General features: G+C 55.7%; 6 protein-coding genes across 6 annotated transcripts; 3 read left to right on the forward strand and 3 right to left on the reverse strand.

Annotated features, from left to right (window-relative positions):
* Positions 1–330: 330 nt before the first annotated feature.
* Positions 331–2,468, reverse strand: BO66DRAFT_388651 (S9 family peptidase). Its single transcript, XM_025646612.1, has one exon. It carries the CDS (start codon positions 2,357–2,359, stop codon positions 347–349), a length of 2,013 nt encoding a protein of 670 aa, XP_025507858.1. The 5' UTR covers positions 2,360–2,468; the 3' UTR covers positions 331–346.
* Positions 2,469–3,069: 601 nt separating this feature from the next.
* BO66DRAFT_366416 (fungal specific transcription factor domain-containing protein) lies at positions 3,070–5,460 on the forward strand (the record flags this gene model as incomplete). The annotated part of the gene is made up of 5 exons (XM_025645253.1): positions 3,070–3,194; positions 3,358–4,100; positions 4,167–4,320; positions 4,377–4,538; positions 4,603–5,460. The coding sequence occupies 5 exons, from the start codon at positions 3,070–3,072 to the stop codon at positions 5,342–5,344; spliced, it is 1,926 nt and encodes a 641-aa protein (XP_025507859.1). The 3' UTR covers positions 5,345–5,460.
* A 431-nt stretch (positions 5,461–5,891) lies between these two features.
* BO66DRAFT_388653 (carbon-nitrogen hydrolase family protein) lies at positions 5,892–7,146 on the forward strand. Its single transcript, XM_025646613.1, has 3 exons — positions 5,892–5,974; positions 6,045–6,511; positions 6,585–7,146. The coding sequence occupies exons 2-3, from the start codon at positions 6,082–6,084 to the stop codon at positions 6,923–6,925; spliced, it is 771 nt and encodes a 256-aa protein (XP_025507860.1). The 5' UTR covers positions 5,892–5,974; positions 6,045–6,081; the 3' UTR covers positions 6,926–7,146.
* Positions 7,147–7,879: 733 nt separating this feature from the next.
* Positions 7,880–9,264, reverse strand: BO66DRAFT_408499 (uncharacterized protein; the record flags this gene model as incomplete). Its single annotated transcript, XM_025649121.1, has 5 exons — positions 7,880–8,397; positions 8,491–8,866; positions 8,898–9,046; positions 9,115–9,118; positions 9,166–9,264. The coding sequence occupies 5 exons, from the start codon at positions 9,262–9,264 to the stop codon at positions 7,880–7,882; spliced, it is 1,146 nt and encodes a 381-aa protein (XP_025507861.1).
* A 61-nt stretch (positions 9,265–9,325) lies between these two features.
* BO66DRAFT_314420 (uncharacterized protein) lies at positions 9,326–9,860 on the reverse strand (the record flags this gene model as incomplete). Its single annotated transcript, XM_025643434.1, has 3 exons — positions 9,326–9,449; positions 9,498–9,684; positions 9,740–9,860. 3 exons carry the CDS (start codon positions 9,858–9,860, stop codon positions 9,326–9,328), a joined length of 432 nt encoding a protein of 143 aa, XP_025507862.1.
* Positions 9,861–10,728: 868 nt separating this feature from the next.
* BO66DRAFT_287828 (cytochrome P450) lies at positions 10,729–12,141 on the forward strand (the record flags this gene model as incomplete). The annotated part of the gene is made up of 1 exon (XM_025643147.1): positions 10,729–12,141. A coding segment is annotated over one exon (1,413 nt), but the record flags the coding sequence as incomplete, so codon positions are not given.
* Between the last annotated feature and the right edge of the window lie 39 nt (positions 12,142–12,180).

Consider the following 12,180-nt stretch of genomic DNA (forward strand, 5'->3'; position numbering starts at 1 on the left):
AAAAAAGCCGGTGGGCGGATCGGAGGGATCTTCTGCGGAGGGGGAGGGGGTGAATCCCAGTCAAGATGGGTTGTCGAGATTGAGAGATGCTTCATTTAGGGCTATATAGAGAATAAGGTAGGGTTGCTCTTTTTGCAGTCGTCTGTTCATTTACTTTCTTTTCTGATGGTCTCGCTCAGTATTTATCCCTTTCCGCCCCCTCAGTTTCCAGGTTTGGGAGGTCGGAGGATATTCTAAATAGAGGTCTCGTCAAGTCTTGTTGTTATGGCAAGCGACGTATCTCGACTAGCTAGGTACTGAATTAGTCTGCCCCCCCCCCCCCCTTTTCATGCATTCCTAGCGTCACTCAATGCAAGTTTCGATAACAGAACCTCCTCATCCGCGCCCACATGTCCAACAAATGTCTCCGTTCCACAACAAAGTGCCCTTCGCGAGGGTACGTCACCATCTCGACCGGCACACCGTTGCGGACACACGCGCGATAGAAGGCGATGGCCTGGGCGACCGGCACCCGCACGTCGTTCTCACCATGCAGGATCAAGACGGGCGTCGTCACGTTCCGCATGTGCCAGAGCGCGCTGCCCCGCCGGCCGTGGGTGTCACTAATCCATTTCTTAGCCGCGCTCGTCGAGTCTGGATCCGGCGTGACGGCGGCATCATCATCCACATCCCACGGCGCCCCGCCGGCCACCTCCCCCTGCATCCAGTACGCATCACTGGACATCGCCATCGAGTCCCATTCTGATATCCCCGCCCCACAGATGGCGCCGCGGAAATGGAACTCCTCGCGGGTGATGGCCAGATACGACAGGAAGCCGCCCTGCGACCACCCGCCGATGACCACCCGGGCAGAGTCCACCCAGCCTTGGGAGATACTGTATCGCAGGATATCAATGCAGTCGGTGTAGTCGGCGGTGCCCACCCCGCCTCGAGCATACGCCGCGTGGGTTTCCCCGCGACCGCTACCACCGCGGTAGTTGGGACACAGGACCGCGTAGCCCATGGACACCAGGACTGGAGCCTCGAGACAGTGGCAGACCGCAAACCCGGTGGTGATCCGCCAGTAGGGGCCTCCGTGCGACATGAGTATGGTGGGCAGGGGCCCATCCTTGGGGTTGTAAGTGAAGGGGACGTAGATCATTCCATCGAGGTAGTATCCATCCGCAGCGTGCGTGGCGATGGCCCACGACCTGGCGATCTGGAGCGCGGCGAGGGCGAAATTGTGCGCGGACAGCTGGACGGTGCCCGCCCACGCCGACACGGAAAACACCTCCTCGGGATGGGACCCGTCGCCCTTTGTGATCGCCAGGATGGCGCTGTTGTCCGGCGTCTGGACGAGGTCGAACGAGGTCATCTCGCACTCTTCGCTGTAGACCTTGGTCCGCGTGCCGTCGTCGTTGATCGAGTAGAACTCGTCGGCCAGGTACCGCTGGACCCGGTAGGAGAGGCGCGATTGGCTGTTCTTTTGGACTGTGATGCAGCAGTGCTCTGCATCGCCCTCGGTGCTGCGCTCTGCATAGGATCCCTGGTCGAGATCCAGTTCGTAGAGCGAGAGGGAGGTCAGGCAGTGCGTCGGGACATGGCCGGCTATGAAGTAGACGCCACAGCTGCCCCACGCAATCTGGCTGATCGGTCCCGGGAATCGGGCCATCTGCTTCGAAGACTCCAGTCCAGGGGCCGATGTGATCCAGATCTCGGCGCCATGGAACCCAGGGGAATTGATATCGGGCCCTTGGTGCGCCACGAAGCAGATCTGCTGGGCGTCCGGGCTCCACGAAAAGTCATGGACATGGCGACGACCCGCGACAATCGTGGTGACTTGCCTGGTATCGGGTACACGAGCGATCCTCAGGCGGAGATATTCCCCGTCGTCTTCCCCCCAGACCGTCGGATCATCTTTCGCTTTCTCCCTGGCCACCTGGTTGTCTGTCTTCTCGTCTGCGCTGGTGTATGCAATCCTCGTGCCGGTAGCATCCCATTCGAACGCTACAATGGGCTTCTCGCGGTCCACTGGAGTGACGGGGTATGCCTCGCCGCCCTCGTCGACCGGCAACACATATATGGCGGAGCTGGTGCCCGGCCGGTGGCGATCCGATTTGAAGGCGATGGTCGCCCCGACTCGAGACCATCGGGGCTGTTCGTCGTGGAATAAGCCCGAGGTGATCTGGCGACTGCTGTTCTTCTCGCCCACTTTCGCAATCCAAATTGATGAGGTGGCATGCTCGCCGCTCTTGCTGAAGGATTGTAGTGTATAGGCGATCTTGGTGCCGTCCGGGGAGATGGACAGATCGCGGGGGACTTGGAGGTCGGCTAACGCCTCCAAAGTCACCTTGGGCTTGTCCTTCGGATTGGTGACCATTTCGACTTGGAGTGAGTGTATCTGGTGTGAGCGAGGGTCAGTGGTGGGGTGGGAGCACGTCCAGCAGATAAAACATGAAATATTTTGCGGCCTTGGCCAGATACTTTTCCTAACTAGAGTCGTCATAGTGATAGCAGTGCTAGTGTGCTAGTGCTTATCTCTACTAGACTAATGATTAAGCATCGGTGGCTGTGAGCTCGTCATGCGCTAGACTGATTGCTGCCTAGCATCACGGTATCTGACTTTGCCATGGAAATCCGAGACAAAAGCCCTCGAGATATGCTTGCATGATGTAGCAGACAGCCAGAGGAGCATAGTCCATGATGTAGTTACCGCATAGGCATGTTATTGGCTTGGTCATAGGCTAATTGCAAGGATTGGCCTATCACTTGGCTCTGTGAAGATAGGTGCGAAAGAACATTCTGACAACAGACATGTCTGGAAATGTTGCAAAAGTTACGAACGATGAGTTGGAGAGATCAGGCACACATCCATGGTATTAAGGCAGCGATTGACGTTTGATGCCCTACTATTCAGGCAGCAGTTGCTTCCTTATCGCGTCGCCTTACGTGATTCCAGCATCGCTTATCATCCTCTTCCTCTCTGCATACAAATCAACCACACTGCAATGTGCCACCACTGAAAGAAGAAGGCTCTTAAGACCGACGAAGATCCCGCCTCAAGCTTTAAGCCCTACCGAGTCCCCCATTATGGACTCCAATAGCTCAAATGCTCGCGTCTCGGTGGCCTGTGAGACCTGCCGCCGACGGAAGCGCAAGGTAAGAGCATCAAATCGGCCTTCGCGCCACATCTTCAATAGCCCCGTGAGTGACTGGTAATGAGGGAGCTTTTTCCAGTGTGATGGCTTGCGTCCTGCTTGCTCGTTGTGTATAACCAAGCGTGCAGTTTGCCAGTACAATACCGAAAAGCGCAACAGGTCTGCATCCCCATTGAATAGTCCTCAGCCCCTATCTTAACATATCTTTCAATCATGACAGGCGTAGAGTTGACGCGGACTATGTGAGGGGGCTGGAAGATCAGATCGCGATGCTCAAAGAGGAGTTGCATCGATCCCAACCCGTCGACGCCGTCACTTTGACCGAGAACGTCTCGCTCGGACGCAAAGAGGCTTGTGCGAATTCCCATAACAATACGGCAGATCCTGCTATTGTTGCTACAGCTATACCAGACAACATGTCAACTGCAATCGAAGACGTCAGCGCCCTGATCTGGCGCATGAGTATTGAAAGCAATGGTGAAGAAGCGTTTATTGGACCGTCGGGAAATTTCTGTTTCCCTGTCTCCCACTGGGAGGATCTGAGCACGGGTGGACAGAAGCATATGCCTTCGACGACTCTCCCTAGCCCAAGATCCTGGGAAGAACCCTCCGGATCTAGCCGGACGGACATACGAAGTACGAAAAGCTACCTGCTTGCTTTGTTCACACAATGCGTCAACCCCATTCACCAGTTCGTCGACACTGAGACTTTGAATAAGCTGCACGGCGATCACCTGAACGCAGACCTCACACTAATCAAGACCGCTGCATTAGCCGCTGGCGCACTTTACTCAGATGATGCCAAGAGCAGGACAGTTGGCGAGGAGGCTGCAGCCGTGGTTGACGCCATGGTCATGCAGCACTGTCGAGAATCGCCGAGTGTTCATACCGTACAGGCTTTGTCTATCATGTGCTGGCGGGAGCTGGGGCTTGAGGAACACAACATGGCTTGGATGTACAACTGTGAGTGCACTGAGTGATTCCAGTGGGCTGGTCCATGTCGAACTGACAAACTATGACGACGAGAAGCAATGTGTGCTAGTATGGCCCTACACCTAGGCCTACCAGTCAGCATGGCCCAGGAGACCAAATTGTCCGATGCTGAGTCCATCAATTCACCCCAAGAAGTTCACCCTCGTCACATTCAGTTGAGAGCGCTCTGGTCATCAGTGTTCATGGATCGGTATGTGAGAGGCAACATCGCGATGCGATTCTTCCAAACTGATGCCACCGAGACAGCATCGCAACATCCCTTTTGGGACGCAACTGTATGCTCCCATGGAGGCGGATCAAGACCCAGTTCTTTATCAGCACCGTTGGGCCCGTACCTTCTCTAGACGAGCTAGCCTTTGACCATCAATGCCGCTTGTGGTTCATCCATGATCAACACATGGATAGAATGTATGTTTCCGCCCCAGAAGCAGGACCCACCCAGAACTCCGACTCATTCAACTTGAACCTCCAGCTACTCGTTCGAATTCACAAGCTTGAGCAGCGCCCAAAAGTCCCATATCTTGTTGAATGCGCGGGACCAATTGTACGCCTTTCGGCGACAGGTGGACCCTCAAATCCAGTTGGGCCGGACCCGTGCGATCGTGCCCTCGATCATCTACTTGCACATCTCGTACCACATGTCGCATATACTCATCCACCGACCATATCTCAAGCAAGCCACCCAGCGAAGCAGCATGTACCAGCTATGCGTTCGCGCCATGTCCACCGCCGCGGCGTCGATCGTCCGACTCCTCCGTGAGTACCGCAAGGTCGCGCCGGTCGACCACATGCCCCCGTTCGTGGTTCACAGTGTGCTCACAGCCGCCGTGACGCATCTCTGCAATGCGACCTCGACGTACCAGGCTCTACGAAGCGCGTCAACTGCGCAGTTTCGGGTGTGTTTCCATGTGCTGTGGGCGATGCAGCAGCGGTGGGTCAAAGCGAGGCGAGCGATTTGTCTCTTGCGGCAGCTGGCGCGCAGATGGCAGGTCATGGGGGCCTTGCCTTTGCAGCACGGGTTTCCTGCTGTCTCCAATCCGAGAGAGGAGGCGCCAGAAGAGGAGCAGCTTGAGTCAGAATGGTTGCCCACGGAGGAGGCTCATGAGGACGAGGACACGGCTTTATTTGACAGTGAAGAAACAGGGACCGCCAGCATCTTTCCCGACATCTTCCATGAGACCGGCTTCGACGTGTTTGGGATGACAGACTACTAGCACGGTTTCCTTAGTGATTCAATCTCGCATATCTTCTCCATTGGACTTCAACTTCCAACGCGCCACAGTTATTAAATATCCGTTTTTACGACCACCAGCTCTAAATCAGGTGTACCTTCGGCTCTCAGCCTGCTCAAGGGCGTTGGCCATTGGGGTGGTTTTATCAGGACCAGAAGGTCATCTTCAAGTGGTCTGACAGTTCGCCGAAAACCGGGCGGGGTCAAGCGGCGGAAGACAAATTCCGCCTCGATAACCCCGCGATAATCTGATAAGAAGCTATCTGAACGAGCTGCAACAGTCATAACACTTGATTAAAGTTATCGCCGTCTCTGCTCTGCTTGCGCTGTGTACAGCTTAAAAGTGCGCATACTTTAACCTCCCAGCACCGGAGCTTCTGAAGCTCTCCCACACGGTACTCTACCCAGAAAGCCAGCACCACAATAACCTCATCATGCGCGCCCCTGCCACCTCAACAGTCCGCGTCGCCGTCACCCAAGCCGAACCGGTGTGGCTGGATCTCGACGCAACGGTCGCGAAGACATGTACTCTGATTGCTGAAGCCGCCAGAAAGGGCGCGCAATTGATCAGCTTCCCCGAATGCTGGATCCCGGGATACCCTGCTTGGATCTGGTAAGGCAAGCCCTTCGCCCTGCCCTAACCCGATCTCCCCCAACAAACTGGCACTCAAACCTGACGCAAGCACTTCTACAAATCCTTCTAGGTCCCGTCCCGTCGACATGAACCTTTCATCTCTGTACATCCAGAACTCCTTGAAGGTCGACTCCCCGCAGATGGCGACGATCCAGCGCTGCGCGGCGGAGCACAAGATCGCCGTGGTGCTGGGCTTCTCGGAGCACATCCACCACTCCCTGTACATCGCGCAGGCGATCGTCGACTCGGACGGGAAGATCCTCGCGCTGCGCAAGAAGATCAAAGCCACGCACATGGAACGGACCATCTTCGGCGACTCGTTCGGCGACTGCCTCAACAGCGTGGTTGACACCACCGCTGCCGGGCGCGTCGGCGCCCTCTCGTGCTGGGAGCACATCCAGCCCCTCCTCAAGTACCACACGTATGCGCAGCGCGAGCAGATCCACGTCGCCGCCTGGCCGCCGCTGTTCGAGGCGGACAATAAAGAGGAGTGTTTGTATAGCATGTCGCGCGAGGGTACTTTCCCTTTCCTCATTGGGACCATTTCCTTCCCACTCAGTATCGGCTAACACCGCAAAATAAATTGCAGGAACCATCGCCCTCGCCCGCACCTACGCCATCGAATCCCAGTCTTACGTCCTGCACACCACCGCCGTCATCAGCCAGGCCGGGATCGACAAAATGCAGACCGCCACGGGGAGCATGATGAGCACCCCCGGAGGCGGCAGTTCGGCGATCTTCGGGCCCGATGGCCGCCTGCTTTCGGCGCCCATCCCCAGCACGGAGGAGGGGATCATCTACGCGGACTTGGACCTGGATGGGCCGATTCAGCGGACGAGAGCCTTTGTCGATGTCTGTGGGCATTACAGCCGACCAGATTTGCTGTGGTTGGGGGTGGGGTCGCGAGACGGACGCCACGTAAGGGAGTAGAGGTAGACGTTGACGGGGTGGTGAAGAACGGTGGATGGTGGTCAAGACCATGTACTGTCCAATCTTGCTTTCAGTCTCCAGGCTTGGCATGCATCCTGTATTTCTTCGTCTTCAGCTCTGCTTTCTGTCGCCTGTACCCTACAAGACAGGCGAGCTCGCAGTTTCCCCGGCTACGTATATATTTTCCGCTTCTCGCAACATCAAGAATCTAGCCATACAGCCACACCCTCACCTACTCTGATAAACCCCCTGCCCTTCCCCTCGAATCGCTTCTCTGATATACTCCTCAAAAGAAACATACTCGAAATCCGGATACAAGTCCTTCCCACTCAAGTACCCCAGGTACTCTGCATTCTCAGGAGTATTATCCCCCCTGATCCCCCAAGAATAAAACAACTGCGCCACAACATGCGCCAGCAAGGCCCCGGTATCCCCAGGGCTGAGGGCCAGCCTCATCCGCGCCTTATCCACCGCATCCCGCGCCTCCGCCTCGGATACCTAGTTCAACCCCAACGTCAGCTCCTCCCTACCCCTCCAACCTAAAACGGTACAACCAAAAAAGGACTCGACTCACATATCTCCGCTGGCCCACAGTTATGAGGCCCTCTTCTATAGATGGTCTTAGCACCTCTTGGTGCTTTATAATCCAGATTCGATCTTCTGGCTCACATACGAAGTAAATGACTAACCTAGGGTTTCCGAATGTAACGCAAAACAAGTGACCCGGTTGATTGCTTTTGCATCACTTAATCGAACGATCTTGTGGCGAGAGCCCAGCGGGTCAACCCCGACAGGTCAACCCCGACAATTAGGGTTAGCATCCGTGCTACTACAGATGGCTTTTCAGCTGCATGCTTCCATGAGCACAGCCTGCTTTGCCCCTGGGCTCGGAAATACTCAAGATAGATCGCCCTTTTGCTCATTGGAAACTCAAGCGAAGCAGATACGACCAAGTCATAGCCGACTCTCCGTCTGCCTCTCCCTGTTCCCCTCCTCCCCAAAAGTCGGCAACCCCGCCGCAAACCTTTCCATCCGCTCCGCCGAAAGAATCGGCGCCGTGCAAAACCGCGCCACCCCCAGCCCGTCCAGCAGCTCCTCAACCCTAGGCTCCAGCGCATCCAGCGCCCGCCCCTCCTGGTCCAGTTGCGCCTCACGTGATAGCCCGCAGTGCTCCGCATACCACGCCGGATCCTGCAACACCACCCCCGCCTCGTACAGCGCCAGAAGATCCGGTTCGACACCGGCATCCAGCGCTGCCTCGTAGGCCATGCGCTGGCCGATCGCCTCGACGATGGGCAGGCACTGGGGCAGGAGCACGCGGTTGTATTCGGCGCCGCGGTGGCCGTCGGACATTGTGTGGAGGCGCGTGCGGGCGGCAGCTAGCAGGCCGGTCTCGTGCTGGACTAGAAGTGTGGCAGGGTGCCTGGGCTGGGGCATTGCGTAGCGGCTCAGGAGGAGCTCGGTTGTTAGGCCTACATGTTTATAATTTGTGTTAGTTTCTTGACAGGTAATCGGAGACTATGGTGATGGGTGAGCTTGGATTCGGGGCACGAGGGTCAACATACGAATGCTCAGAACCAGTGCATCCCCCTCCGAGACAGCAATCCCTCGGCTTTCGAGCTGCGATTCGACGATGTGGTTGTACTCGTACAGCCCCTGGGCGCCGCAGCGCTCGGCGAGGTGAAACCCGCTGTGCTGGACCGCCTTGGATAGGACGGCCTTGACGCAGACCCCGAGTGCGTGGCGGACCGGGGCTGCGTGGATTGGATCTGTGTACTGTGCAATGCACTGGGGGATCCAGGCCCCGAAGACGGCGATCTGGGCTAGAGCGTGCAGGAGGGGTTGCTGTTGGGTCCGAAAGGTGAATATCGGGATAGGACTGCCTTCAGGGTTGGTGATGCGGCGGCGGAGGCTGTACTTCCCCGCCACAAACGCACAGCGCTTGAGGATCGGAGATGGCCATCGTGCCGACTCCAATCCGTGAGATGACGTGCAGGAAGTTCTTGCGGGGATCTTCCGGCTTGGCAAGAGAGCCCAGCAACGCAGATGCTGGGAGACGAACATGGTTGAAGCTGGTGATCGAATGGTCGAGGGGCTTGGAGCCGGCTCGACGGGGAAGCACTCTACGCGCAAATATAGATGAGATCGGTCATCCTAATGATGATTCGGGAGGCTTAGGAGGCTAGCACATACCTGCATGTAACGCCAGGGCACATTTCCCGGCCGTTGTTCAGTCAGACAACAAAAGGCCGCACGTCTCGGTCTTCGTTCTCCACTATAAGTCTGGCCATGACGAGGCCAAACCGTGGGAATCCTTCTACCGGTGATGTAGGAGGCATGTACTTGAGCAATTTTTAGATTTTGTGCCATCGGTGCAGGGGGGTTGTGAGTGGATTTAACTTACTTGGCCGCGTGCAAGTGAGGAGTGTGTAGATCGAAACTACCGTCTGACAACAAGGTTGCTGTCGTCTCTATATGCTTGGCATCGAGGCCATGGCCTAGCTCGGTGAGCATATACTGCCCTCTGATGAATTGATCAACAAAAAAGTCTACCACTGGGTCAAGAACTCACTGAACGTCAAAGCTCAGCACACGCTTGACAAGATCCTGGTACTCGGAATAGGCAGCCAAGCTACCGGCGACGAGGTTGCATTGGATGGTGATGAGTGAGAACGCGGAAATATCAAAAGCGCAAATATCATCACGGTGAAAGGCCCAGAACTTGGGTGTTAGGTGTAGAATATCGTTTGGCGCGAAGCCTAGAGTAGTGCCAGTCAGTGTAGTGAAACAGTTGCTATTGGATGCTCGTCCCACCATAGTATCTTGTGATGCTTCGAGCTCGGAGATAGCTCATCCGGGTCTTCTCCACGTCTGAAAGACTATCATAAGAAAGAGTGAATAGATTTTGGTCAAGTAGAACAGTGGTAGAGGACATCATAACGATGGCTTTACTGGTTTGTGGATGATATGCTATGGAGGATGGACGGAAGCTTGTCTTATATGTCCTTCAAGATGCTTGCACGAAAAGACACTTTTGTGACCTGAGCTTTCGTCCTTCGATGATCAGTAAAATGTGATCTACTCGCCGCTTATTTCTTGAATGATTGACTTTTGTTCTGTGGGCCCTTGGTTGCAGTTGCGAATTTTGGTTGAGGTCTCCGTACCTGTCATATCCCTCTCTCCTCGAAGCCCATCGACGTGTATTGCAAGCTGGTCCATGGACTTAGGTATCGATGACTTAGTGTTGACATCGAGGAAGCAACAATTCTTGCTGAAAGAGCAAAAGGCGATGGCTCTTTCCTATTCAAGAGACTACTCGTCGCTTGCTGGCCTCATTCTGGTGCAGGTCAATTACGACATGACTCGTGCAGACTGCACGATCGGTAAGATTCAACGCATGCGTACCAATATTCAATATCAATGTTGTCTGGGAAGATGTGCAGAGAGTATGTACCCGTGAATGAGTCTATTAGGTGCACGATTTTTGGAATAACACCCACACTGAGTTATACCTTGCGCCCAGTGTTCATAAACAGGTCTACGGAGCAGAGGCCACGATTCAATGCGCGCCATTGACGACATAAACCGGACGTAGATCAGAACGGTCGTGAGCTTTTAAATAGCGCAGGTCAATTCTATACTAGTGGGCACGTTTAAATACTCGTGGACTCGCAGGAATCGATAGCTACACCTCGAAACCGGCAATATACTGCCAATATAGTGTTATATTTAATATTGCTTATCGCCCCGATATAGAGACGATGATTATTTCCCTCACGATGACAATCCTTGGATACTTGTACCTTCTGCTACGACTCAACAAGAGAAGACATCGATATCCACCGGGGCCGCGGCCACTCCCGATCATCGGCAATCTGCACCAGTTGCCACGGCGGGATCCGTGGCGAACCCTAAAAACCTGGCACGATCGACACGGCCCCATCATCACCGTCTGGATGGGCTCCCGCCCCATGATCATCATCGGTTCTTTCCATTGCGCGAAAGAGCTCTTCAAACGACGAGGGGCCATCTATGGCTCTCGCCCCGCGTACTTTGCCGATGCCATGGGCAGCGACTCCCTGGCCGTGGCTCTGCCATATGGTCTCCAGTGGCGCCGACACCGCCTCCTCCTCTACGCATTGCTGAACAAGCGCCGATGCAAGGACTACCTCAGTCTCCAGGTCCTCGAGTGCAAGCAGCTGTTGTGGGAGCTGCTCTCGACCGACGATTTTGCGGGGCGATTCCACCGCTTCACCGCGAGTTTGACTTTCGCGTTGGCGTATGGGCGCCGACTGGAGCGCGGGGATGAGCCAGAGGTGAAAGAGATAGATCGCATCATGCGCGAGCTCCTGGGCGAGGTGTGTCTGCCAGGGGTGGCGTTCCCTATCCTGGACCATTTGCCAGACTGGCTGGCACCGTGGAGAAGAAGCGCCGCCCGACTACAGGACAGCCAGGCGCGGTTCTTCACACACCACATGCTGAGGGCAATCCAAACGACAGAAACAAAGACATGGAGTCAGACCATCCGCGACCTCGCCTGCGCCCGATGGCCCGAGTCGGTATTCAGCGAGAACGAGATGGCCCACGTCATCGGAGTCAACTACGAGGCCGGCAGCGACACCACGGCCTTTGTGCTCGAAGTCTTCATCCTGGTGGCGGTGCTGCAGCGACCGGCCGTGCTGCGCGCGCAGGCTGAACTGGACGAACTGGTGGGTTCTCAGCGGATGCCGACACTGGACGATATGCCTCGACTTTCGTACCTCCGGGCTTTTGTGGAAGAGGTGCTGCGCTGGCGGCCCGTCGTTCCTGGGGGTCTACACCATTGCACGACTCAGGACGACAAGTACATGGGCTACCGCATTCGGCGAGGTACGACTGTCATCCAGAACCACTGGTCGCTGGAATTCGATGAAGAGGTCTTCCAGGATCCGCACAGCTTCCTCCCGGAGAGGTGGATCGAGAACCCCGATCTACCAATCTGTGCGTTCGGAATGGGGCGAAGGCTTTGTCCCGGCGAGCATCTGGCTCGTAACTCGTTGAATCTTGTCATTTCGCGCATGCTGTGGGCGTTTCACATTCAGTATGTGGGGGATGAGCCGCCAGACCCCTTTGCCATGACACAGGGGATCAGCTCACGGCCACAGCCCTTCAAAGCTGAGTTTCGGCCGCGGAGCCCGTCTCGTCGAACTCTCATTGAGACTGAGTGGAAGAATGCTTTAGATGCTGGTTCTATTTAATTCAGTTTATAACGCGCC

This window comes from Aspergillus aculeatinus (assembly GCF_003184765.1).
Source record: "Aspergillus aculeatinus CBS 121060 unplaced genomic scaffold BO66scaffold_5, whole genome shotgun sequence".
NCBI classification, from domain to species: Eukaryota; Fungi; Ascomycota; class Eurotiomycetes; order Eurotiales; family Aspergillaceae; genus Aspergillus; species Aspergillus aculeatinus.

Coding starts and splice junctions, on each gene's coding strand:
- BO66DRAFT_388653 (XM_025646613.1), top strand. CDS start 6,082: ATGAACCTTTCATCTCTGTACATCCAGAACTCCTTGAAGGTCGACTCC. Junction 6,512..6,584: donor GTATAGCATGTCGCGCGAGG/GTACTTTCCCTT, acceptor AATAAATTGCAG/GAACCATCGCCCTCGCCCGC.
- BO66DRAFT_388651 (XM_025646612.1), bottom strand. CDS start 2,359: ATGGTCACCAATCCGAAGGACAAGCCCAAGGTGACTTTGGAGGCGTTA.